Source organism: Amblyraja radiata, chromosome 9, assembly GCF_010909765.2.
Source record: "Amblyraja radiata isolate CabotCenter1 chromosome 9, sAmbRad1.1.pri, whole genome shotgun sequence".
Classification (NCBI taxonomy): domain Eukaryota; kingdom Metazoa; phylum Chordata; class Chondrichthyes; order Rajiformes; family Rajidae; genus Amblyraja; species Amblyraja radiata.
Genome location: NC_045964.1, coordinates 17,279,503 through 17,306,922, shown reverse-complemented (window position 1 = coordinate 17,306,922; position 27,420 = coordinate 17,279,503). Strand labels below are relative to the sequence as shown.

Here is a 27,420-nt window from a genome sequence, read left to right as displayed (position 1 = left end):
TCTGTTCTGTTGGATAAATTCAATCACTGGCAAATAACTTTTTATTATTTTGCTTGTTCATTTTTTAAGTGTTTTAACAGTTTGCTTCTTCAATAGGAGACTATAGAACTGATTTTAGCAATTTAAATCAGTCAAAAATTCAAATGTCCAGAATGGGATTATGATTTCACCTCTTGCTGTTTAAGGCCACCTGCTGATTACTTGAAGTCCAAACCTCGATGGCCACTTTCAGGAATCCTTGTGCCTTCCAAGGACATTCCAACTGAGGAAACCTGTGTTGCTGAAGTTGTAAGTGACATGCACCACCATTTAACATTGAGTTTAATATCAACATTTTATTTCAAATATCAATTTGGTTCTCCCTAAATTTGGATCTCTGAGGCAAAATAAGAATGCCATTTTTTTTCCCCAGTTACTACGATAATAAAAAACGCACAAGATTTAAACTAGTTGAAAATCCTCGCGGCAGAGGGTTAAAATGCTCAAAATTGTGGATTTTGAATGTAAATAGAAACTCCAATGAGAAACGTTTACCATTGGTAACCAGAAAGCATAGAATTGAACTAATTTTAAAAACTAGTGGGGTGATTTTTTTATATAAGGCAATGTTTTGGTTTGTATGCAGAAGCAGCCTCTTTAGTAATATTCAAAGCACAATAAGATCTGCAGGACTGAGAATAGAATTTGAGGGATTCATTGAGTAACTTTACACAAGCCCGCATTAACAAAAGTGAATAGATATTATAGATTTATTATCTTCAGCCAGTATTTAGCTAAGTATTGCATTCTATGCTTGCTAACTTTTTACACTTACAGCAGCTCTAGATCTTGAAGATTTTGTTATTCCTTAATGCGCTGCATTATTGATGTAGCAGTGCAAGTGAGGATTTGTTTGCTTTAAATTTCAGGAAATTGCGTTCATTCTGCAATACTGCTTTGGAATTGAGTAGCAGTATTTTCCAAAGATACACTTTGCTGGAGTAACTCAGCAGGTCAGCCAGCATCCCTGTAGAAAATGGATTGGTGACGTTTCAGATCGGGACCCTCCTTCAGTCTCCAAAGATGCTGCCTGACCTGCTGAATTACTCCTGCATTTTGTATCTATCTTCCGTATAAACCAGCATCTGCAGTTCTTTGCTTCATCAGCATTTTTCTCCTATTTAGAATAGTCAATGCTATACCATAGCAGATTTTAAATGTGATTTAATTGCATTTGGAGTATCTGGGCATTTGTTTGAATGTCATTTAACCTTATGGTTTTTTGTTTTTTTCCTTCATTTAAAAGGATGATTTGGATGTTATGGAACCCTTAACTGATCATTTTGAGAGCAATGATTATCCAAACAAAACACTAGGCCCATTTCCTGAAAATGCCTGTGACTTCTCAAGAGGAGCACATCTGGTCTCTACTCCTTTTCATCAAGATCCTCTGAATGGAGACACGTCAATCAAATGGATCTCTGATTCTTCTCGGACTAATCTAAATTCACTGTCACTCTTCAAGGAATCTATGTATGACCAGCCCCTGCATAAGAAAAAACTGAGGTAACATTTTGCTTTATGGCAACTAGCTCTCTGACCATTTTAGTTGATGCTATACATCTGACTAATTATTACTACCAGTGACAGTTTTATTGAGACTGGGGTTAAAAATTTTGTTAAACATATTTGGAAATTTAATGCATTTGAAGGAACATTTTTTGGCATTCCATTAGGTGACTGACTATTTTCTGCAGCAGGTTTGTATATTGAATTGAAAGATATAGCATGGAAACGGATCCTTCAGCACGCAGAGTCAATCCCTGGATCGCCCATTCACACATGTCCTATGATATTCCACTTTATCATCAACTCTACACTATGGACTGTCATGGTGTCAAGGTCTTAGACGGGGTGGAATTTGTCAGATGCGTTCAAGAAAGCTTCCTGAGCCAATATGTAGAGGTCCCTACAAGGAAAAGGGCAACGTTTTACCCATTCATAGGAAATTGGGAAGAGCAACAGTTCTACAACTTTAAAATAATTATGGATAGTACAGGGCTGGTTCACAAATTAAGTTCTAAATTGGGGCAAGGCCAATTTTGATGGTATTGGACACAAACTTGCAAAAGTAGATTTAAGTAGGTTTTGTGCAAAGGGATGTGAAGAGGAGGTGGCATGGACTAGGAATTGGGCAGCTGGGATCGTTTATCCCCGGAGGAATTTAGGGGACTAAGAAGCATTTTTATGAAGGAAAGAGGGTAACAAGTGAGAGAACAGTGCCCCACAGAAATCAAGATGCCTCATCTAAGCTAGACCTATTGGCCCTCGTTTGGTCCATATCTGCCTAAACCTTTCCTATTCATGTACTATCATGAACTTCTAAGTACTCAAAATCCTCATCCTTTATAATGGGCTCTAAAATCTTACCAACCACTGGAGTCAGGCTAACCGGCCTATGGTTTGCATTCTTCTGCTTTGCTCACTTCTTGAATGGCGGAGTAATTGCAATTTTCCAATCGTCTGGGACCACTCCTGACTGACTTTGGAAAGATCACTACTAATCCCTCCACAATCTCTAAAGCCACCTCTTTCGGAACCCTGGGGTGCAGTGTATCTGCTCCAGGTAACTTGTTCACCTTCAGCCCTTTCAGCTTCCCAAGCACCTTCTCCTTAGTAATAGCCACTTCACTAACTTCCACCCCATGATTCTCATGAATTTCAGGCGTTGGTGATATCCTCCACTGTGAAGACTGATGCAAAAAAAAGATTCAATTCCTCTGCCATTTCATTATTCCCCATTATCACTTCTCCTGCATCATTTCCCAGTGGTCCAACATATGCTTTTGCCTCTTTCTCGCTCTTTATATATCTGAAGAAATTATTGCTATCCTCTTATTGGCTATCTTACCTTCATATTTCATCCTTTCTCCCTGTATTGCCTTTCCAGTTACCTTTTGTTCTTTTTAAAAAGCTTCCCATGAATTTCCCATGTTGTATGCCTTCTCTTTTAGTTTCATGCAGTCTTTGACTTTTGTCAGCCACAGTCACCTCATGTACCCCCTAGAATCTTTCTTCCTCTTTTGAATGAGAAGATTCTGTGTCTTCTGAATTATTCAGAACAATTCCTGCCATTGCTGTTTCACCGTCATTCCTGCTAAGGTCCCTTTCCAATTAACTTGCTAGCTCCTCATGCCTCTGTAGTCACCTTTCCTCAGCTGTAATATTGACACATCTGATTTCATCTTCTCCTTCTCCAATTGAAGGTTGAATCTTATATTATGATCAGTATCTCCTAGTGGTTCCTTTCCCTTAAGCTCCCTAATCAAATCTGGTTCATTACACAACACTAAATCCAGAATTTATGGAGCGAAGGAAATAGGCAACATTTCGGGCCGAAACCCTTCTTCAGCCGGGTCTGAAGAAGGGTTTTGGCTTGAAACGTTGCCTATTTCCTTCGCTCCATAGATGCTGCTGCACCCACTGAATTTCTCCAGCACTTTTGTCCACCTTCGATTTTCCAGCATCTGCAGTTCCTTCTTAAACACTAAATCCAGAATTTATTTTTTCCCTGGTAGGCCCCATTACAAGCTGCTCTCCGAAAGCATTTCGTAGCATCTCTACAAATTTCCTCTCTTGGGGTCCAGTAACAACCTGATTTTCCCAGTTTACCTTCATATTGAAATCCTTCATAACAACCATAACATTGCCTTTCTTACATGCTGATTGTATCTCCTGATATAACCTGTACCCTATATCCTGGCTACTGCTCAGTAGCCTGTAAATAACTCGCATCAGGATTTTTTTACCCTTTCTTAGCTCTACCCACAAGGACTCAACATCCTCTATATCACCTATTGCTAAGGACCAAATTTCAGTTCCTTAACAGCAGAGCTCCCCCACCCCTATCTGTTTTCGATAGGACATGTAACCTTGGATATTCAGCTCCCAGCTCCAATCCTCTTTCAGCCATGTCTCTGTAATGCCCACAACATTGTACTGAGCAATTTCTAAAAGCTACAAGCTCATCCACACTTTTCCTTTATATTTTTATATGTAACAACCAATTTTAATTGCTGCCCATCTAAGTCCAAGCATTTGTTTATCACAAGCAAAGAAGCAGGCTACAAGGTTCCTTGTAGACTCCATATGTGATCCTCTTGCCACCAACATAATTGCTATTTTTATCCAATTTGTTGGAAACTAGAAAATTACACTGCTGTTATTTGGAGTAAAAAGTTACTCCAACATAATTGCTCACATTTGTTCACCAACCTGTTGAAGTCCTTGAACTATCCTCCATAAAGTAGCTGAGGTTTGGGTGGGGTGTGGATTGAATAGCAAAACTAAGACTTTTTAAAAGTACGCTTACAATGTAGATGGTCAGAATTTACTTGTTATCTCATTTCCCATGATTGTTTTGTTGCAAATAATTCAAATATAGTAAATTCCTTCCCATGGCAGTGGGGATCAAATATCTAAGAATATGTATAGAATGGATATTCTTGATGTACTAAGGTGGTTTAGTCAATATTGTTTTAATTGATCTGATATTTGAATGTGTTTGTGCTACAGTCCAATTCAAGAGGCAAGCGAAGATGGTCTATCTTCTGCGACCACCACCTCTTCAGGTTCCACCATTTCAGTGGGTACACTTTGTGCGATGAGTGATTTGAATGTCTTTGAAAAATCTGAGCCAGGCCAATTGAATTCTTCTGAGGTCTTCTACGTGAATTCCATCTCTGGTATGACTTTTCTTACTGTTTTCAGTCTTGGGGTTTATTGGTTAATACAGTTGGCAGGATACCTGCTCAGTTGTTGTGCTTAACGTCACTGAGCAGGATTAACTTTGACATAGACTTTAATATGGGTTTTCAAATGCTGAAACTGGTGAATTAATCCAGGATGCTGATCTTCAACAGAAACTGCATAAAACATCCACTAGTTAACGTTGGATATTGACTGGGAATGAAAACAAAAAAAAGTACACAGTGCTGGAGTAACTCAGCGGGTCAGGCAGCATCTCGGAAGAAGGGTCCCAACCCGAAACGTCACCTGTCCATGCCCTCCAGCGATGCTGCCTGACCCGCTGAGTTACTCCAACACATTTTTTTTGGAAACCAGCATCTGCAGTTCCTTGTATCTACAAGAAACAACCCATATAGACACAGGGAGAAACATGCAAGGTATACTTCAGAATATTATGGTAAGTCACCATCTTAAACCATTGCAGTTGCTCTGATGAAAGTACTCCCACGGCACTGAGTAAGGAGTTCCAGGATTAGACCCAGCAATGATCCAATTTGTTGGAAACTAGAAAATTGTACTGCTGTTATTTGGAGTAAAAAGTTAGTCCAACATAATTGCTCACATTTGTTCACCAACCTGTTGAAGTCCTTGAACTATCCTCCATAAAGTAGCTGAAGTTTGGGTGGGGTGTGGATTGAATAGCAAAACTAAGATTTTTTTGTAAGTACGCTGGGAGTAGATGGTCAGAATTTACTTGTTATCTGGTTAGTAGGATAGTATAGCAATATGAAGAGCCTCCAGGTTGCGACATTTCCATGATCCTGCTGTCTTTGCCCTTTGTGTTAGAACTTGTGGGTTTGGAAAGTGCTGTCAGTCGCTTGAATGAGTAACTGCAATGCATTTTGTAAATAAAACTGCAATTATGACGTGCTGGTGATAAAGGGAAGAATGTTTAGGGTGGTTGATGGGTTGTATTGGATGTTAGAGAGCTAGATTTATTTATGCTCTGCCAGCACTTGCAAATGGAGAATATTCCACCATTAACTCTGTTTCCTTATTTCTTTACGACAGACCATTTGGCTCATTGAGTATATACCAACTCCCAGGCATTTGTTATGTAAAATGTTTTGCCAGACACATCAATGGTAAAGAGCTACTTTTATCTGGAATTGTTTGGAATTACAAATGAGACCATAAGAATAGAGGAAACATGAATAAGCTACTTGCCCCCTCGTCCTCCCAATTAATATGATTATATGGTTGATCTGCTCCAGACCGTATCTCTTCTGTTGCAGTTTCCCCATAGCCCATAATTCTCATCTTTCAAAAACACTGTCTATTTCCTGTGTATACGTCTCCAATAATCTAATCTCCGCAACCATCTGGGGTGTAAAATTTCAGAGATCCATCGTCCTTTGCAAGAAGTTCATACACATCTCAGTTTTAAATGACCACTGCATAATCTTGTATCTGTCACCCCATCTCATTTGAGGTTCCCCGATTTCTGGAAACATCTGTAACTGCTCAGTCCTGCCCCAAGGATCTTTTAAGTTTTGCTTAGATCTTCCATTACTGTGCCTCATTATCCTAAACAACAGAATGTAAATTTAATTTCTTTGGCCACTCATGATAAGACAAACATTCTCATCTCTGAAATTGGCTTAGTGAAACTCTGTTGATCACCTTCAATCCCAGTACATCCTTACTTAAATAAAGGGAGCAAAATTGTGCCCAATACTCCAGGTGGGGCTTAGTACTCAGCACAATTGTAACTTTGCTCCCCTATTTCTAAATTATTCTTGTAATAAAAGCCTTCATGCCATTCACCTTTGTAACCACTTGCTGCACTTGCCAATTAATTTTTTGTTATTTTGTGCATGATTAATAATAATAATAATAAATTTTATTTGTTGGGCGCCTTTCAGACATCTCAAGGACACCTTACATAGATTAACAGGAATATAAACATCAGAGTAAAATAAATAATAAAGACATCACAGAGACACAAACTAAAAACAGAATTCAGCCCAAAAACAGAAAATCAAAAACACAATGTGAAGAGAGTGATTGTACTTTGCTCTTCTGTAATCTTTTCCATTTAATTAGGTCTGCCTTTGAAATTCCACTTACCAAAGTGCATGACCTCGTGCTTTCTCACACTGAGCTCCACTTGCCAAGTTTGTGTCCACCCACTCAATATCCAGTTGCAAAGTCCAAATATCACCTCATCCAAATATCTCCCACCTTTTTTGGTGTCATCGGCATTGGATACCTTGTACTCTGCCCCATCCTACACGTCTTTAATAGAAGTTGTAATTAATTGAGAGTCAAGAACTGATGCTTAAGGCATTCCACTCGTTAGATCTTTAGAACCTGATAAAAACCCTTTTATTCCAAATATCTTTGGTTCCCAAACCAATTATCAATCTATTCTAATCCATGTTCCCCAATAACACGATCTGTTATTTAGTGAACCTGTCTTTTATGTGAAGATCCAATTCCATTACATTGCACTCTCATCCCTGACTACTCAAACAACTCCCAACACATTTTTCAAACAAGACTAAATTTTCATGAAACCATGCTTTGTTGGCTTGAGTAAATCAAGCTTCTCCAACTATTTCTTTGATTGTAGATTGCTGCATCGGGACATGGCCTTTGGTCCTTCGACTCTTTCTGTTCCCTCATCCTTTGTGATAGTAACTGAACTTGTAACCGTTATACGTTCTTCCATAGTTTTTGATGGACGGTTCCAGAAATAAACTTAATATAATACAAGAAATGTAGTTAAGGGTTTGTGATTGCTGCACATATAGAGTAATTAAGTGCTCTTCAGTTTAATAGTGAAACCATTCATTTTTTGATGGGAATAAGAGAATAGTAAAAGTGTACAGAAAGTTATGCGTGGAAATTTGGTGCTGATGTTCCAGAATTTTGGAGGTAATTTTGTTAATAACTTGTAATTTTAGATTGGCTTTTTAGAATCACACAATATGATAAATGATCCAGTAAGCCGGTAAGTTAGAAGGAGGTAGGGGAATTGGTGCCTTGGGTTAATGTGGCTCTGGAGAAGATGCTGGCGAGCTGCCTTTTTGACATTTTTGCCACAACATTGCCAAGCATTGGGCAACCATTGATCAAACTCGACTGGACCAGACCTCACACTGACTGCAAAAATATGTTGGAGACTGGCTTTTTTTTGTGGGGAGTTTCCTTGTGATTCCTACATGACTAGTTCCAGCAACTCAATGCTTGACATAATCCACGATAATGCAGACTGCTTGATTGTACCAAATCCACCAGTCTAAGCATCGACTTCCTGGCCTAAGGTGTCTAATGCAAGCAATCTATAAAATGCGCAGAAATTATTCGGCTGAGCTATGCTGCATACACCTCATCCAAGGTGGACAAGGGCAGCAGGTACATAGAAATACTTCCCCAGCTGATTTTCTCTCCAAGTTGCACATGATTGCAATTCAGAAATGTTGCTGGTCCTTCATCATTACAGAGTGTAAATGTTGAAGCTTGCTGCCCAATAGCACAGTAGGAATACCGTTATCAGAAGATCTGCAGCAGTTGAAGAAACTAGTTCACATGCACTTTCTCCAGAGTTCTTATGTATTGGCAATAAATGGCAGCAATGGCAAAACCTTGAAAAATCATTGAATTAGAAAAAGCTAAAATGGTGCTAGTGGCATATGTTGGGGTGAGTAAATATTTTTTCCTGAATTGCACAATCCCAACATTTGTGCAGTTTGCCTCAATATATAATTACTGTATGCAGCACAGTTTATGCTCTGACATGGGATAGGGTGTCTTTTCATCTATCTGGTGTCTGATTAATTTCTAGATTATCCTTGGGATATAGAAGTGCGGAATCAGCTTTTATTGTCCCTTCCTACACCTTTAAGTTCATTCCAAGACTTCTACGTTCAGAATGGCGCTCTACCTGTTCTTGAAGATGATAGTGAGCTGATTCTGGGTAAGTTTATGCTTTTCACATCCATTGTTTTGTTTTGAAGTACTTTTTGAAGGAACATAAGTTGAGAGAATGATAAAATTATGAAGCATTTGGTGTCAGTAGGTCCAAACTGAGTGGAAGGATTTTGCAACTGATGTTGGGCAAACGTTGAATTTTTCTCCCAAATTTTAGGCAATAGGTGCAGGAGTAGGCCATTCGGCCCATTCGAGCTAGCACTGCCATTCCCTATGATCATGGATGATCATCCACAATCAGTACCCCGTTCCTGCTTTCTCCCCATATCTTTAAGAGCTCGCTTGAAAGCATCCAAAGAATTGGCCTCCACTGCCTTCTGAGGCAGAGAATTCCATAGATTCACAACTCTCTGGGTGTAAAGGTTTTTCCTCATCTACGTTATAAATGGCCTGCCCCTTATTCTTAAACTGTGGCCCCAGGTTGGTTCTGGACTCCCCCAACACCGGGAACATGTTTCCTGCCTCTAGCTTGTCTAATCCCTTAATAATCTAATGTTTCAATAAGATATCCTCTCATCCTTCTAAATTCCAGTGTATACAAGCCCAGTCGTTCCATTCTTTCAACATATGACAGTCCCTCCATCCCGGGAATTAATCCCGTAAACCTACGCTGCACCCCTCAATAGCAAGAATGTCCTTCCTCAAATTTGGAGACCAAAACTGCACACAATACTCCAGGTGTGGTCTCACTAGGGCCCTGTACAACTGCAGAAGGACCTCTTTGCTCCTAAATGCAACTCCTCTTGTTATGAAGGCCAACACTTTCTTGTTATGAAGGCCTGCTGCACCTGAATGCTTACTTTCAGTGACTGATGAACCAGTCTGATGAACCAGAACACCCAGATCCCGTTGTACTTTCCCTTTTCCTAATTTGACACCATTCAGATAATAATCTGCCTTCCTGTTCTTGCCGCCAAAGTGGATAACGTCGCATTTATCCACATTCAACTGCATCTGCCCACTCACCCAACCTGTCCAAGTCACCCTGCATCCTCACAGCATCCTCCTCACAGTTCACACTGCCACCCTGCTTTGTGTCATCTGCAAATTTGCTAATGTTACTCTTAATCCCTTCATCTAATTCATTAATGTATATTGTAAATAGTTGCGGTCCCAGCACCAAGCCTTGCGGTACCCCACTAGTCACTGCCTGCCATTCTGAAAGGGACCCGTTAATCCCCACTCTTTGTTTCCTGTCTGCCAACCAATTTTCTATCCATATCAGTACCTTGCCCCCAATACCATGTGCTCTAATTTTGCCCACTATTCTCCTACGTGGGACCTTATCAAAGGCTTTCTGAAAGTCCAGGTACACTACGTCCACTGGCTCTCCCTTGTCCATTTTCCTAGTTACATCCTCAAAAAATTCCAGACGGTTAGGCAAGCATGATTTCCCCTTCGTAAATCCATGTTGACTCGGACCGATCCTGTTACTGCTATCCAAATGTGCCGCTATTTCATCTTTTATAATTGACTCCAGCATCCTCCCCATCAGTGATGTGAGGCTAGTTGGTCTGTAATTCCCATTTTTCTCTCTCCCTCCTTTCTTAAAAAGTGGGTTAACATTAGCTACCTTCCAATCCACAGGAACTGATCCTGAATCTATAGAACATTGGAAAATGATCACCAATTCGTCCACGATTTCTAGAGCCACTTCCTTAAGTACCCTGGGATGGGTACCATCAGGCCCTGGGGATTTGTCAGTCTTCAGTCCCATCAGTCTACCCAACACCATTTTCTGCCTAATGTGGATTTCCGTCACTTCCTCCGTCACCCGAAGTCCTCTGGTTTCGAATACATCTGGGAGATTATTTGTGTCTTCCTCAGTGAAGACAGATCCAAAGTACCTGTTCAACTCGTTTGTTGCAAATGCAACTGTTTGTTGCATTTTTACAGAGTAAGCTGCAAATACTTTGTCCAAGTGTTCAGTATTGCACTGTTTGGGTCTGGGAATTGTGCACTAGGAGTATGGATAAGCGGGATGAGAAGCAAAGTGGTGTAGGCAGTGGGGAAAGGCTGCTTTGTCTTATCTCGTGCTTATAAGAGGTGTATCTGCTTGATGGGTCTTACTGTGAGCATGATCATTAAATGCCATGCAGCAAAGCCTGTGATACCTGGTGCCAACATCTTTACCTAAGAAATCCTACATTGGCAACCTCTATTTCACAAAATTAAGTTTGACACTAGAAATGTTAGGACCCACAATAAAAAAATTCCAACTGTCAGATTTGAACAGTACTCTGCTTTCATAGCCTTGATCAGGACACGACCATTTGGAATGAGACAGTGAAGGTATGTGATGGGCCTGTTTAAAGGACAAGGCTGTGGATACACCTGGAGGTGCAAACTGAAAAAGGAACATTGTCTTCATTGAGGGCTTCTCTATTGAGAACAAGCTAGCCCAGCATCACAGCAACTTCTCCCTCTAGAAGTAATGAATGTCATATGATCGTTTGGCTCGTGGTAAGATGGTGCCAGCGTGAAGTGATTGTCAGCGCATATGCTGTAAACCCTCTTAACGATGCATGACTCTGAGGAAGACCTCTATTGACCTGGGGGAGAAAGGAGGGAGGGGGTGGGGTGATGTTGGAGAACAGGAAATCTTGATCTGTATCTGTAGGTCCTCCTGGGTCAGTTCAACTCCAGGGTACGAATTGATGCGGTCTTTTGTTGAGATGTGATTGCCATGGAAATAGTAGGAAAGACTCGAGCTTACTCCTTCCCCGACAAAATGTTTGGAGGATATTCTTGTAACCAACAATCTGTTCATCAGATGGACAAACCTTGCGGCAATATCAAGAGTCCAGAGTATTTGTCATATGCACTGGTACGAGAACAATGTTACAGCTTTACATTCAATTTAAATGAAACAACACAAATATATAATGGTTATTCTAAGAATATTAGATCATAATAGTGCAAGCTAAAGTGTGCAGTGCAGCCTTAAGTATGCAATTCGTAGTAGTTCAGTTCTGATGTAGGGTTGTGCAGGATAGTTCAAGAACTGGATGGTTGATGGGAAGGTGCTGTTCATGAACCAGTTCTCATGTTGTGGTGCAACCTTCCCAATGATAGCAGTGAAACGCGAGCATGAATGGGGTAGTTTCAGTCTTAGATATTAGCTGCCTTTTTAAGGCACGCTTCTTGTAGATCCCTTCAGTAGTGGGGAGATCCATACCTACGATGGATCGGATGATGTCCATCACCAAGCCATGCCATGATGCAACCAATCACTGCTCTCTATCTACACCTGTAGAAGTTCAATAGAGCAGCCAGTGACATACCAAATCTCGTCACGGTTCTGAAGAAGTAGAGGCACAGGTGAGCTTTCTTTGTGATTGCATCAATGTGCTAGCACCAGGATAGATCATCAGAGATGTGTACGCACCAGAATTTGAAGCTGTTGAATCTCTCAGGCCGATGAAGACAGGTGCGTGGTTTCTTGGCTTTCCCTTCTTGAAGTTGTCAATCTGCACTATGGTCTTGGTAATGTTGAGAGCAAGATTGTTGTTTTCGGTGCTGTATTAACTCTTGAAACAGTTTGTGGCACGATCTTCCATGAGGTATCATAGCAGATATTTACTCCCTATCAGACAGATTTGTCAATTACTCAATTTTTGGAGAATTTGCTGTCACTGTTGTTGATGTAGACTGGACAATAAATTGACAACAGCATCTACAGTGAATTCAGAAAATATTCAGACCCTTTCACTTTTTCCACATTTTGTTATGTTACAGCCTTATTTTAAAATTGATTAAATTCTTTTTTTTTTATCATCAATCTACACATAATACCCCAGAATGAAGAAGTGTAAACAGGTGTTTAGAAATTTCTGCAAAGTAATTAAAAAGAAATAACTGAATATCACATTTACATAAGTATTCAGACCCTTTGTTATGACACTCAAAATTGAGCTTGGGTTCATCCTGTTTCCATTGATCATCCTTGAGATGTTTCTACAACTTGATTGGAGTCCACCAGTGGTAAATTAAATTGATTGAACATGATTTGGAAAGGCACACACCTGTCCATATAAGGTCCCACACTTGACAGTGCATGTCAGAGCTCAAACCAAGCCATGAAGACGAAAGAATTGTCCTCAGACCTCCGAGACAGGATTGTGTCGAGACACACATCTGGGGAAGGGTATAAAAGAATTTCTGCAGCAATGCAGGTCCCGAAGAGCACAGTGGCCTCCGTCATTCTTAAATGGAAGAACTTTGGAACCACCAGGACTCTTCATAGAGCTGGCTGCCCGGCCAACTGAGCAATCACGGGAGAAGGGCCTTGGTCAGGGACCAAGAACCCGATGGTCACTCTGACCTTGATGAAAACCTGCTCCAGAGTGTTCTGGACCTCGGACTGGGGCGGAGGTTCACCTTCCAACAGGACAATGACCCTAAGCACATAGCCAAAACAACGCAGGAGTGGCTTCGTGACAAGTCTGTGAATGTCCTTGAGTGGCCCAGCCAGATCCCAGACTTGAACCCGATTAAACATCTCTGGAGGGACCTGAAAATAGCTGTGCATCGATGCTCCCCATCCAACCTGACAGAGCTTGAGAGGTTCTGCAGAGAAGAATGGGAGAAATCACCCAAATACAGGTGTACCAAGCTTGTAGCATCATACCCAAGACTTGAGGCTGTAATCGCTGCCAAAGGTGCCTCAACAAAGTACTGAGTAAAGGGTCTGAATACTTATGTAAATATGATATTTCAGTTATTTTTTAATTAGTTTGCAAAAATTTCTAAACATCTGTTGCTTTTTTTATTATGGGCAATTGGGTGAAGATTGATTAAAAATAAAAATAATTTAATCAATTTTAGAATAAGGCTGTAACGTAACAATGTGGAAAAAGTGAAGGGGTCTGAATACTTTCTGAATGCACTGTACATTGCAATATTGACAATATTTGAAGTACTTCATTCATTTTGAAAGACTCTGAAGATACAAATTCATGTTTTTCTCCGAATAGGTTCACAAACTTTTAACATTAAGCAAGCGGCTGAGCATGAACAGTGCCGGATATTCTATGGAATGGATGCAAGCCTGACCTTCTCTAAAGCTATTATAAAGGTAGGGAGCCCATCAAACAGATGAATTACTGCATATGTATTTAAGGTCGTTTCAGGTACTTTGCAAGATGCACGCACGCACTTTGCAAGACACATGCGCACACGCACGCTCGGGAAGTCACTGCAAGGAGCATTATCTTAAATTTTGTATTAAAGACGACTGCTACCATGTTGCATTAGCTGCTAACCTGCTTTTTGGAATGTGGGTAGTGGGGTTGGTGCTGCAATTCTAAAAATAACTTGTGTATTGCAGGTTGAAGAAATAAATTGATAGATAAATTAAATAATTTCTGTCGCCTGAACCAGTAATGTTCCTACTACAAATTTTAAAATGTAAATGCTATTTCAGATTCTACTGACAATTGGTCGACAGCTGAAAATGAAATCCTTTGAGGCTTTAATCCCCCTGGTGTTTGCATCATAGAAACATAGAAATTAGGTGCAGGAGTAGGCCATTCGGCCCTTCAATATGATCATGGCTGATCATCCAACTCAGTATCCCGTACCTGCCTTCTCTCCATACCCTCTGATCCCCTTAGCCACAAGGGCCACATCTAACTCCCTCTTAAATATAGCCAATGAACTGGCCTCGACTACCCTCTGTGGCAGGGAGTTCCAGAGATTCACCACTCTCTGTGTGAAAAAAGTTCTTCTCATCTCGGTTTTAAAGGATTTCCCCCTTATCCTTAAGCTGTGACCCCTTGTCCTGGACTTCCCCAACATCGGGAGCAATCTTCCTGCATCTAGCCTGTCCAACCCCTGTACCAAGAGAATAAGCACTGTGCCAACATGGCACTTGGCCTTGAACCAGCATTCGTTTTTAGAAATTGGACTTTAATACCAATCAAATATAACAGTTTAAAATTATTTTCCCTATACGTATTAACACCTTGAGTTCACAACAAATAGGCTGAGGAGGAGCTTTCCAGATCCTGTTATGGAGAATCTGATTCAGACTTTCTTCATTTGTGTCTCTGTAGCTAAAATTTGGTTATGAATTATTTTGTACTGCACCATTTTTTTTAATCATCTGGAACTAAACTTGTGGTGCCAAAGCAGTACTTCATCTTTCTGCATCCATTTCATAAAAAAGCCTCTTGAGCACAGAGGCATTAGGTGGGCACATGGAGGAAACACAAATGGGGTGAAGAACTACTTTATAAGGTTTTTTTTAAAGCGGAGGGGAGCATACTAGATGGAATATCTTAAAATTCCTAGGATTATTGGATTTGTCACTGAGGCAAATATTGACTGGATTTATAAAGTTGCTTCTGGGAAAGCAAGGTCCTGCATTGGGGGAAAATGGAACATGGCTTTTTTAGTTTGGGCAGGTTGATACTGAAGGGCAGGGCATCTGAAGATTTTAATTAAGTGAAGATAATCCAGTATGATTGTGGGTTCCACCTAATAAGTTGCATTTATATAGTACTTTTCCATATGGTACTGTCTTGAGGTGATTCGAGAAAGACTTCAGGAAACAGCAAGATATGCAAGGTCCTAATGAAAAGTTAATTTTGTTTCTTTCCTTTGCAAGTTATTTCCAGCGTCAACAGTATTTTGCCTTATTATGTTGGTAGTATTTATTGTAAAATGGTCAAAAGTTAGATTAAAGGATTAGGTTTTAAGGTGTGTAGTTGAATATAAATATAGCACAGAAACTTGCCCTTTGGCCCACCGTCCACTCCGACCAACAACTGCCCATTGCACACTAATCCTGCATGAATCCTATATTATTATTATTATCCCCATGTTCTCTAACTCATCGCAAATTCTACCATTCACAGACTCATAAGGGCAATTTACAGTGAACAATTAATGTGTCGATTTGCATGTTTTGAGAATGTGGGTGAAACAAAGCATCCAGAGCAAACTCGCACGGTCAAAGGGGAGAATATACAAATTCCGGCGTCAGAATTGAACTCTTGCTGTGTACAACTTGCTCTGTTCCTGAATTTGGCACCGAGATGTAGAATGATTTAGTGAGCATGATTGCTGAAAATTAGAATGCAGATAGAGTTTTGGATACTTTTTGTAATTCTTGCTATCCTTGCATGTTTTATATCGCATAAGAAACTAGTGTCTGGAATATTTTCTTTCAAACAGGTAAACCCTTACAGACTGCCCTGGGACTTCTACATCAATCAACAGCTCAAAATGCGTCTCGGCTCCCAGTTTAATAAATATTTTGGTCATAATCAGTGTTGCTACTTGTTTGACAATTGTTGTGTGACTGTGGATCAGGACAAGGGCAGCAGAACAATAAAGGTAAGCGTGAAGTTCGCAAAGCAGAACACCTGAGAAATTGGACTCCATTTCTCACATTCTGATTCTGTTCTTGAAAGCAATGTTTTGCTATTGGTTTATTGTTATTTGTATTGAAATACAGCGAACAACTTTTATGTGCTCTCCAGGCAAGTCATACTGGAGATGAGTACGCCAGGTAGAGCAAATGAGAAAATAAGCAGTGTAGAACAGTGTTATTGCTGCGGAGGAAGTGTAGATTAAAACAAGTGCAATGGTTGCAACATGGTAGACTGGAAGAACGGGACTTCATTCCGAGCATAGAAAGCTCTCTGATTTCTTGAACTGGGAACAAACAGTTCTTGTATCTGGTGGTTTATGCTTCCAAGCTTTTGTATCTTCTACCCAACGAGAGGCAGTTGAAGATATAATGGCCAGAGTGTGTGGTCCTTTATTATGTCATCTGCTTTTCTAAAGCAGCTTTGACAGCTCTGTGCAATTTTCTGTTGGACAGAGCAGTTGCCATACCAAGCCTTGATGCATCTGGATAGGATGCCTTCTGTGGTGCATCGGTAGAAATTGGAAGGAGTCATGAGAGAAGTGATGAATTTCCACAGCCTTCTCAGGCAGCTGAGGTGTTGGCTCCCCTGGAGTCACGCAATGTGGTTGAACTAGGGCAAATTGTTGGTCATATTTACATGTTGGAATTTATAGATCACAACCATCTCCACTTTAACATTAATAGAAACTGGGACCTGCACACAACCCTGCTTCTTGAAGTCCTGACCAGCTCCTTTGTTTTAATGACATTGAGGGAAAAATTGTTGCCTTGATGATGAGTTCCCTAGCTTTCCATCTTTTTCCTGTACACTGGCTCTTTGGTGTTTTGAGATCTGATCATCTATGGCAGTGTCACCTGCAAAGTTTGTAAATGGAGTTGGAGCAGAATTTGGTCCTAGATTTGTGAGTAGTTTGAGAGTACAGTAAGGACCTGAGAATACTGCTTTGTGACAATTATTGTGGAGGATATTTTCTCGCCTATCCTTGCTGATTGTGGTCTATGTGTCTGGAGGTCAATAATACCACGAAGGGTTTGGCATAAGATGGCTGTCAAAGGGTTCGCAAAGTGATGTCAATGTCCATCAAACTGCATCTTCCACACTTCCAACATTATTTTGGGTGATTCAATGTAGCTCCCTTCATTGATTTAACCTTTTAAATTTCTTATGACCTACTTGTGGCAAACACCAGATGCTTAATTGCCACACTACGTGCAGAATGATTTTGGATCGCTTGTGACATGTTGATTGAGCTAGTTCCACTTGTAGGGGCTGGGAGCCTAGATACATTGGACTGTTGTTACCTCTTCCCAGTGTTTTATCTCTATAGGGGATTTCTCTATCATTGCATGTGGCTATCATGGAGGATGATTGCCAGATCTATCGAGCCATGACTGAACTTCGCCTATCATGTTTCCCAAGCAAAAAACTGCTGTAGGAATTCAGTGGGGTAGGGAGTATCTGGAAATAAAGAGATGGTCAATGTTTTAGATTGAGACCTTGCATCTGAGCTCCTCCAGCAAGTTACCCTTTTTATTCCAGTTTCCAGCATCTACAGTTAACTTATTTTGTCATGCTTTCCAATGGTTCAGAGGAGGCAAGGAAAATCATCATAATATCATGTGTAGGAAGGAACTGCAGATGCTGGTTTAAACCAAACCAAAAAGCTGGAGTAACGTAGCGGGACAGGCAGCATCTCTGGAGAAAAGGAATGGGTGACGTTTCTGGTCGCGTCCAAAGAAGGGTCTCGACCCGAAACATCACCCGTTCCTTCTCTTCAGAGATGCTGCCTGTCCCGCTGAGTTAATCCAGCTTTTTGTGTCTATCTTCATCATAATACCCAAATCTATATCCTACGTAATAGTGGTTCCATGTGAAAGGTCTTGATTTCAAAATAACATTATATACTGAATGTAGACAAAAATGCTGGAGAAACTCAGCGGGTGAGGCAGCATCTATGGAGTGAAGGAAATAGGCAATGTTTCATTCCGAAACGCTTCTTCAGGTGTATATATACTGAATTGCTGGTGCTTTGTGGAAATTATTTAATGGAAATTTTACTTGAACTTTCTGGACTGACTTTATATGCTTGAAGTTTTCTTAACACAAGTAATTATGATTGGAACATAATTTGAACATGTTCAATATAGCATTGGAACAGGTCCTTTGTTCCACAATGTCTGCCAAACAGGATCAAAGATAATTTCCTCAGCCTGCTCTTGATCCACATTCCTCGGTTCCCTGCATACCCACGTGCCTTCTAAAAAGCCTCTAACCACCACTATTATATCTGCTTTCACCACCACATCTAGCATAGTGTGTGTGTGTGTGTAAAACTAAAAAAAGAAAATCCCTGCACATCCCCTTTAAATTTTCCCGCTCTGACCTTTTAAAGATATTCTCTCCAGTGTTTGATATTTCTACAAGAAGAATGGTTCTGTCTGTCTACCTTATCTATGCTCCTTGTAATTTTATGCACCACTGTGCTCCAGAGGACAATCCAAGTTTGTCCAACCTCCTCAGCTAATACCTCGTTTCCATACAATATTCTGATAAATCTCTTTTGCACCCTCTGCAAATCCTCAACATCCTCCTTGTAATGGGGCAAAAATTCTCCAAATGTGGCCCAATCAAGGTTTTAAAAAGCAAGAACCCAACTTACTCAATGCGTCAAAACTTGTAGTTAGTAGGTTATGATGAATTGTAGACAAAGGAAAGCTGATCATCATTAATTATTGTATTCTCTTCCTATCTGGAAGAATCCTCTCTGATAGCTTGCTTGCCAATGACAAATGATCACCCGCCTATAATTTCCTAGGTTATTTCTAGTTCCCTTCTTGAACAAAGGAACAACGTTGGTTACACCCAAATTTTCTGGGACCATGGCTGCAGCTAGAGAGGATACAAAGATCATTGTCGAGACCCCTACAATCTCCTCTCTTGCCTCTTAACAACCTGGGATCAATCCCAACCACACCCTGGAGATTTATTCACCTCTGTGTTTTGCAAGAGATTAAACACACCCAGTATCTAATATTCTTTTCCTCCCTTTTACAGGATATATCTCAGATTTGGGAATCTGTACCAGAACCACTTGTTATGCTTTTAACACTTGATCTACTGGCGCTAGTGGAACAGATGCACTCAGCTGAAATAGTTCATGGATGCATAGCACCAGAAACACTCTTTCTGTACACCTGGTTAGTTAAATGTTCTTTGATACAAAGTTTATGGCAGAATAATTAATATCTATCATTTAAGGCATAGTTGGATTCTGAAATGAGTAGTTTCATTTTTGAGAGTTTATTATGGAACAGCCAATTCTGGAATCTGGGTGTTAGGTCAACAGCAGATTGAGGCTATAAACAACCCAGAGCTATGCACTAAAAGCAGACAGCTGCAGTCTTCCTTATCTGTTGTATACACGCTATAGATGAATGCTTTTGGATTCAGCTGGTGGTCATCCTGGTCATCTATCCTCTGTGCTGATTTCTGTTTAACACCTGAAGCTGAAATTAGCTTGATTTTGATGGTCATCACTGAGATGTCCTTGTGCTTTTAATGTTAACAGCTAATTAGTTGGAGCACATGGCTTGCCTGTTGGATGTTGCTGTGCTGTGCATGTTTTGAACATAACATTACTTTGCAAACAATTGCCATGATAAATTAATTTGTATGTGATTGTGGTAAATAGTAATGTTTGTTCTAAAGTAGAATTACTAACCATGTAACAAATTTGAATTTAATGCTGCATTCATACTTTTTGAGTGCACCTGGGACATTGGATTCTCTTGAGTATATCTTTTTGTTTTGGAGACTGATCTATTTAATCTCTCTTCCTCCCTAGCCATAATAATACCTCCATATGGCCCAACGGCAACAGTTTAGTAAAGCTCATGGACTTCACACACAGTGTGGACTTGAGGCTGCAGTCTGACGTTGCCACCTTTGCAGGGTTTCCGACAGTTCATTCATTGCCCAATAGGGAGCTTGCTTTGGAGTGCACCAGTGCCTATCAGGTAAGCTGCCTATGGAACTGACCAACACTCTTGATGGAAAACACTTCTCAATATGTGGAAGAAATTAATTTAGAGGGAAATTAAAGGAAAATGAAAAGCGGAGACTTTGCAGGTTTGCTTCAAGAGACTCTATTGCATGATAACATGGAGAGATGGCGGCAGTTAATTGCTCACCAGCTCTTTGACTTCACAGCCGATTTAGTCGACTATTATACTGTGCAGTAAACAACTTTTTTTTTGTTAGGTACAACTATACGAAAATATACTATCTACTACATAGATACCAATTATTTCATTAGTCATAACATACTTTTTGTTTCTGTCAATCTTATTCAACAACAGATGGTTAATACAAGTCAAACATAATACAAGGGCATCTTGACATTATACTATTTAACCTTTTAGGCGGGCCGTGCCATCATCCCCTCTCCGAGCCAATCATAAGTTTCCCATTTACTGCAACGTATCTATGCTACTAGCGGTTGGGGGCGCGGGCGGTCTAGAAGAGAGAGAAACAAACTTCCTTATCTCCGTCTACTATTTCATGTTTACATTTACCATCCACCCTTCAACACATTCCTAGACAAGAAGGTAATACGTCTAATCTTACTTTGCCGATTCCCACAAACCTCTTCTACACCTGGTCAATGAGAGATGCCAATTGTCACATCCAAACACCCTTTTGTTACCTTGTTCAATTCCAATCAAAATTAAGTAAGAAAGGATATTAATATTTTCTTCCACAGTTCCCTCCTTGTTGATCTTTGTGATCAACACTTATATTATAGTAAGAAAGGATTTTAATATTTTCTCTCATTAATCAGTTGCAAAAATGTAGAGCATACAGTGTCCGATTATAATTTGGTTGGAACCCGTCCTTGAGCTCGCAAAGGGATACCTTCTTCAGCATGCGTAGGGATATGGGCACAAACCCAACATTCAAATCTGATAAGGAAGCTTGTTTTCCTTTCGCTACAAGTTCACTGTGTTCTGTGTGAAAGTTGTTAGTTGAATTTCATACTCCAACTTCTACCTCCATCCTGTTTCTAGTATCTATCTGAATGCCTCTCTTCACTCTCATGTCCTCTATGATCCCATATAATGTTAATATATTCTTAAGTATTTCATACTACAAAGATAGTTAATAAAGAATATGTCTACATTTTGACACTATCATCATGTTATCACTAAAATTATACGGTTCTTGCGTTTCCTCCTCCTCGAGGGTTCCGTCTGAGTACTGCAGTTTACATCTGGTGGCATGTATCCAATTGGGTTTTTCTTTTACTTTTACTTTTGTGTTGTTCATGTGGTTAGCAGCACCCAGACAAATATGGTCCTTTCCACCTAGAAGAGAAAAATCTTTATTCATTGCTCACACATAAACGTGATCTTCTGGTTTAAACAAGTACATATTTCCTTTTGCCGGAGGGACCTGCGCCTGGTTAACTTTCTCATAGATTTTATGAACTGTTTCACACGTGGCTTGAGCATATCTTAAGGATTTTTCATCATTCCATAACAGGGCTACCTTCTCGGGAGTCATCAGGGGTCGGGTTCCTGGTGTCATAGGTCGCCCCATCAATATCTCGTGAGGTGTTAGGCCCGTGTTTCTATTTTTCTTATCTCTCAGGACATCACTACGGGCAGGGTGCCTGGCCACAACTACCTATTTTGCTGGCATACGTTGGCCAAAGTAGCTTTTATTTTCTCATTTACCTTTTTTACCATCCCCGAGGACTGTGGTTGATATGGTATGTGTATTTCCACTTGAACCCAAGAGCCTTTGACAAGTTCTGAACTAATTTACTGGTGAAATGAGTTCCTCTGTCACTGTTTATTCCCATGGGTATCCCAAATCTAGGTATTATTTCTTTCATTAAAATATTGACTGCCGTCCTTGCACATCCATCCTAGTGGGGTGTGCATCCACCCATCTGGAGAGCATATCAACTATGACCAGAATGTACTTAAAACCCTTTGCTGCGGACATATGTACAAAATAAATTTGCAAATTCTCAAAAGATATTTCGGGTTGTGGTAGGTCATCAAATTGTGTAGGCGTCTTCCCTCGATTATTTTGTTGACACACCAGACATGTTCTTGCAACTTTATCAATTATGACTGTTATACCTGGTGCATACCATTGTTGGGACAATGTGTGTGCCATCTCCTCTTTTCCCATGTCAGCCTGTCCATGGGACAAAAATAGGTTCCTGGGACAAACTACCCAACCATCATGATGGACCCAGACAGTGGGGTCTTGATAACACCCTACTTTACTGCAGGAATTGTTTTGCTGGAGTGATGCAAGGCTCTGGGCATCCTGTAACTGGGTTACATCAATGCTAACTGGGAGCTTTCTTTGTGCTGCAGACTTAGTTTTAAACGCTTGTAATTGCGGGGTTTGCCTGAGGGCAATCTGTTTGGCTACATAATCAGCTGATCTGTTTCCCTTTAATACATCATCATCCGATGATGTATGAGCCTTGTATTTAATAACTGAGATTTGCTGTGGCAATTGGATAGCATCCAGTAAATTTAAGACCAGTTTATCATGTTTAATAGTCTTTCCTGTTAATGTGATGAATCCGCTATTTTTCCATAACTGCCCAAAGTCATGAACAACCTCATTAGCACTTTTGTCTTTTGCCAATATGCAGGCACGAGTCAGGGCATATAGCTCAGCTGCCTGAGCAGACGTTCCGGATGGTAAAGCATATGCCTCCAATGTGATCACCACATATCCTGCCAATAATCTGTCATTGCTAGGTCAGTGTGAAGAGCCATCAGTAAATAGGACCAGGTCAGGATTATCAATTGGATGACTCTTAAGTCCAGCCGGGGAGTGGCAGTGGCTTCTACAAGCAATACACAATCATGGTCACATCCTTCTTCTGGCAGTGGTACAAAGCTACCTGGGTTTACAGCAGGCGATTGCTGATAAGCACAGTTTGGATGTGATAAAAGGATAACTTCATATCCTGTTCTAGCGGGTGTGAAATGCTGCGTGGCTGCAGAGTTCAATAATAACATAATTTACACTGGTACTCAGGAAGACTCGCTAATGGCAGGTAAGCACGGGAAGACTCGTGAAGATTTTTCAACATGTTGAAAAATGTCCACGAGAGCCCCGAGTACCGACGAGTGGCCATTACCGTAAATCTCCGAGTTCGAATCAAGGCAAACTCGGGAGAGCTCTTGGAATAAACTCATACCGTGGGACAGGGCTTTAAGATTGTTTCAGATTGAAAATCCTTTGCCATCAGATAATTATGATGAAGGGGCTTTTAACTCTCTCTCCACAAGTGAGATCAGGTCTGATTGGAGTGGACATAACAAGAGCTATAGCTGTTGTCATTGTGGATTTCGTGTTTATCCATCTGTGGACTTGGCTGCCTCCTTTAAACCTTTCCATTTATACTTCTTCACTATTCCCAGTCCAACCTTTTCAATGATAAGCTCTCATTGACGAGGTATTTTCAGTGATAACATATAATTACAGATCACAAACGGCCTCTTATCTCAGCAACCCTATAAAAGGACAGTTACAATTCACAATTGGATATTTAAACTCAGGGAAGATAGTGGTGGATGAAAATGGAAAATTAACGGGTTGATAGTCTGGTGTTGTACTTGATTAAGATTCCATTTTTTAGCAAAGTTGATTTTTCTGCTTCAAATCGGGAGTAAGTGGCCTTTGGCCTAATCTGCTAGACTGCCCCCAAAATAGTATTTGTCATTGATAAATATGCACTTATTTGGAATGTGACATCTAACATTGGTGCAGCTAACTAAATGTTACAAAGAACAGTACAGCACAAGAACAGGCCTTTTGAACCACAATGTTTGTGCTGAACATGATGCCAAGATAAACTAATCTCATCCTCCTGCACATTTGGGACGACAGATGGCACAATGGGCTAAGTGTTCGGCTGGCGACCGGAAGGTAGCCGGTTCGAATCCCGCTTGGAGTGCATACTGTCGTGTCCTTGGGCAAGACACTTCACCCACCTTTGCCTGTGTGTGAATGTGTGTGAGTGATTGGTGGTGGTCGGAGGGGCCGTAGGCGCAGATTGGCAGCCACGCTTCCGTCAGTCTGCCCCAGGGCAGCTGTGGCTACAGAAGTAGCTTACCACCACCGAGTGTGACTGAGGAGTGAATGAATAATGCGATGTAAAGCGCCTTGAGTATTAGAAAGGCGCTATATAAATCCCATCCATTATTATTATTATGATCCACTCCCTACATATACATGTGCCTATCCAAAAGCCTCTTAAATGCTACTATCATATCTGCCTCACTCACCACCCTGGCAGTGCGTTCCAGGCAACCACCACCCTCAGTATAAAAAAACTTGCCCTGAACATCTCGGGTTTTTACGTTTTTGCCTTCTCACCTTAAAGCTCTGCCCTTTAGTCTTTGACATTTCTATCCTGGAAAGAAGGTTCTGACTGTCTGCCTTATCTATACCTCTCATAATTTTATATACTTCTATCAGGTCTTCCTTCAACGTAAACATGCTTGTGACCATTCAGCAATTTCTTCTGTCAACACTTAGTCACTCTTGGAAAGTACATGTAAATGATGCCTTCTATGTTACTTTTTGTGATTAGCAAGGTGATACTAAATATTCAGATTTGAAAGTAATTTGGAATTATAATGATTATTAAATGATGCAAAGCTGAATAAAATGCAGTTACTGACCTTGTTTTTTTGCTTAAAGTTGAAAGTAGAAACATGCAGCATGTGAGAAACCATCATGCAATCAAATGTGCTCTAATTTCTACTTTGACTACTCCAGGTTGATCTCCTTGGGATTGCAGACACGATGCATTTTCTGCTTTTTGGAGAGCATCTAGATGTTTACAAGGAGGATTCATTGTGGATTCTCAGCCCCACATCTTACAGGTATTTTCAGTGATATTGCTTTTTACATCGTCAAATGTTAGTGCAAAGTTGTCTTAATTGAGCATATCTTTCAATTTTTTTCACCACACCTTTTATGCCACCTCTCACTGCTGCATCTAATAACTTCTATCACATCATTGCCATGAATCTGAGACCTGAGCCTGTGATCAGTGGTGTGCTGCATGGATTGTTGTCAATAACCTTACAGGTGACACCTAAGATGAGGGTTTAGTGGATAACACGAAGGTGAAACGAGATTGCAATAGGATGCAGATGAAATGGGGATGTGGGCCAAGAAATGCCAGATAGAATTTAACTGGCATTTGTGTTTTGATAAGTAAAACTGGGCAGGATCTGCACAATAAATGCTAGGCCCTTTGTTAGTTCTGTAGACCAGAGACCTATATACATAGTTCCATGAAAGTGGTGCCACAACCAGACAGTGGTGAAGGTGATGTTTGGCATGCTTTCCCTCGTGGTCAGGATTTTGAGTACTGACGTTGGGGCATAATGATGTTGGTGAGACCACACCTGGAGTATTGTGAGCAGTTCCGATCGCACTGACATAGAAGAATATCATTAAGCTGGAAATGGTGTTAAAGATATTTCCAATTATACTAGAACAGGAGGGGTGGACACGAAGCTGGAGTAACTTAGCAGGTCAGACAGTATCTCTGGAGAAAAGGAATAGGTGATATTTTGGGTCAAGACCCTTCAGACTGAGTCAGGAGAAAGGGAAACAAGAGATAAAGATGGTGATGTAGAGAGATAGAAAAAAGAATGAAAGAAATGCAAAAAAGTAACGATGATAAAGGAATCATTGTTAGCTGTTAGGTGAGAACAGGATGGTTTGAATTGTTAGGTTAGGACTTTTCCCTGTCCTAAGAATTTGAAGGGTGACCTTAAAGGTATGTAATGTCATGAGGAGAATAGATAAGGTGGCTGGCCAGGCTTTGAAACTAGATGGCATGGGCTTTGACGTGAAACATTTTTCACAGAGGATGGTAGGGGAAGCTGTAGGGATGGGCACAATTACCTTTACAATGCTTAAATTGCATTTGGGCAAATACTTGAGATGAGAAAGTTTTTGAGGAATACGAGCCAAACATAAGCAAATGAGGCAAGCATGCATAGACCTCTTGACTGGCCTGGATGTGAAAGACCTATTCTTCCATGCTATATCCTTCTGCCTTTGCTACCATGTAGTACAATGGCGATCAGAAATGCTACCCATGTACAAGTGATTTGCTGGATTGAGCTTGTATCCATTGTCTCACATCTGTGTTTCTGGTCAGTGCCTTGGTGCTTTTTGCCTGAAGATGTTTATGCTCGGTTCCTGACTTTGCTTCAATGTACCAGTCAGGTGTTATAGATAATTCTTATTTTGAGTGGTAGGTTGAATGTTGGAGCCCCAGTCCAGATCTTCAAACATGTAATCCAGGCATATTTCGGTAAAAAGGCAGCAAGATCACACTGTCAGAATGTTCCACCTTGCAGATGAGATGTTGAATTATGATAGAAACGAGGAACTGCAGATGCTGGTTTGCAAAAGGCACAAACAAAGTATGAGAATAACAGCGGCTCAGGCAGCATCTGTGGAGAACATGGATAGGAGATGTTTTGGGACGGAACCCTTCAGACTTGGTGTATCTTCCCAGCTGAATGAAAGCTATTTGGCTGCACCTGTACAACCTGCAGGTTCCCATGTTCCCTGCATTACAATTATTATTACTAGGTGGTTTGTTGGCTAAATGTTTCCACATCTGTGAAATATTTGAGTATAAACTGTTTTTTACATTTCTCCAGAATGGAACTGCTGTACATGGAGTTATGGAGCTGTTTCTTTGAAAAGATTCTAAATGCAGGAAATGCGTCTTCAATGTCGATCCTGAAGGAATTGCAACAGATTATGAGGGAAGCCATTGAGGAATGATACATTCATACAGAACCTGATGCCAAGTGAATGAGGAATATTTTAAAATAAATTCAGGATCCTGTTATTTTCCATTTTAATACTGAATAAATGTCCTATGTAAATTTTTGTTTAATAAATAAGCTTACATTTTTTTCCAGTGAACTGTGATCCTTTCCTAACTTAAGATCCCTTCCAGCAGTGCTGTTAGTTGATAAAGAACAAACTTGATACCATTGTCCAACCTTGGCTCCTTTTCCTAACAAATTTGTAACTGTCGTGTTTCCATAATATTATTGCTTTCCTCAACTGCTACGTAAGTTAATGACGCAAAGTATACATTAACCATGTTTTTTTAAAGCAAATGTCCCAAAAAGCACCTGCTATTTTTCAATGTTAGAAATACTTATGTGATGCAGCATATTGGGGAGAACACTCTTGACCCTTGAAAGGTATCTAAATGTGAACAAAATAACAT

General features: G+C 40.4%; 1 protein-coding gene across 4 annotated transcripts in view; it reads left to right on the top strand.

The window, feature by feature from the left end:
- Positions 1 to 27,104, top strand: part of bub1b (BUB1 mitotic checkpoint serine/threonine kinase B) — a 69,213-nt gene extending 42,109 nt beyond the window's left edge. For all 4 annotated transcript variants that reach the window (XM_033026792.1, XM_033026791.1, XM_033026794.1 and 1 more), the window contains exons 16-25: positions 186 to 288; positions 1,286 to 1,545; positions 4,555 to 4,724; positions 8,579 to 8,710; positions 13,701 to 13,801; positions 15,904 to 16,065; positions 19,158 to 19,300; positions 19,948 to 20,119; positions 24,924 to 25,030; positions 26,837 to 27,104. In XM_033026792.1, coding sequence (XP_032882683.1) covers positions 186 to 288; positions 1,286 to 1,545; positions 4,555 to 4,724; positions 8,579 to 8,710; positions 13,701 to 13,801; positions 15,904 to 16,065; positions 19,158 to 19,300; positions 19,948 to 20,119; positions 24,924 to 25,030; positions 26,837 to 26,963 — 1,477 coding nt within the window. In that variant the 3' untranslated portion in view covers positions 26,964 to 27,104. The remainder of the gene's footprint in view (positions 1 to 185; positions 289 to 1,285; positions 1,546 to 4,554; positions 4,725 to 8,578; positions 8,711 to 13,700; positions 13,802 to 15,903; positions 16,066 to 19,157; positions 19,301 to 19,947; positions 20,120 to 24,923; positions 25,031 to 26,836) is intronic.
- Positions 27,105 to 27,420: the final 316 nt, after the last annotated feature.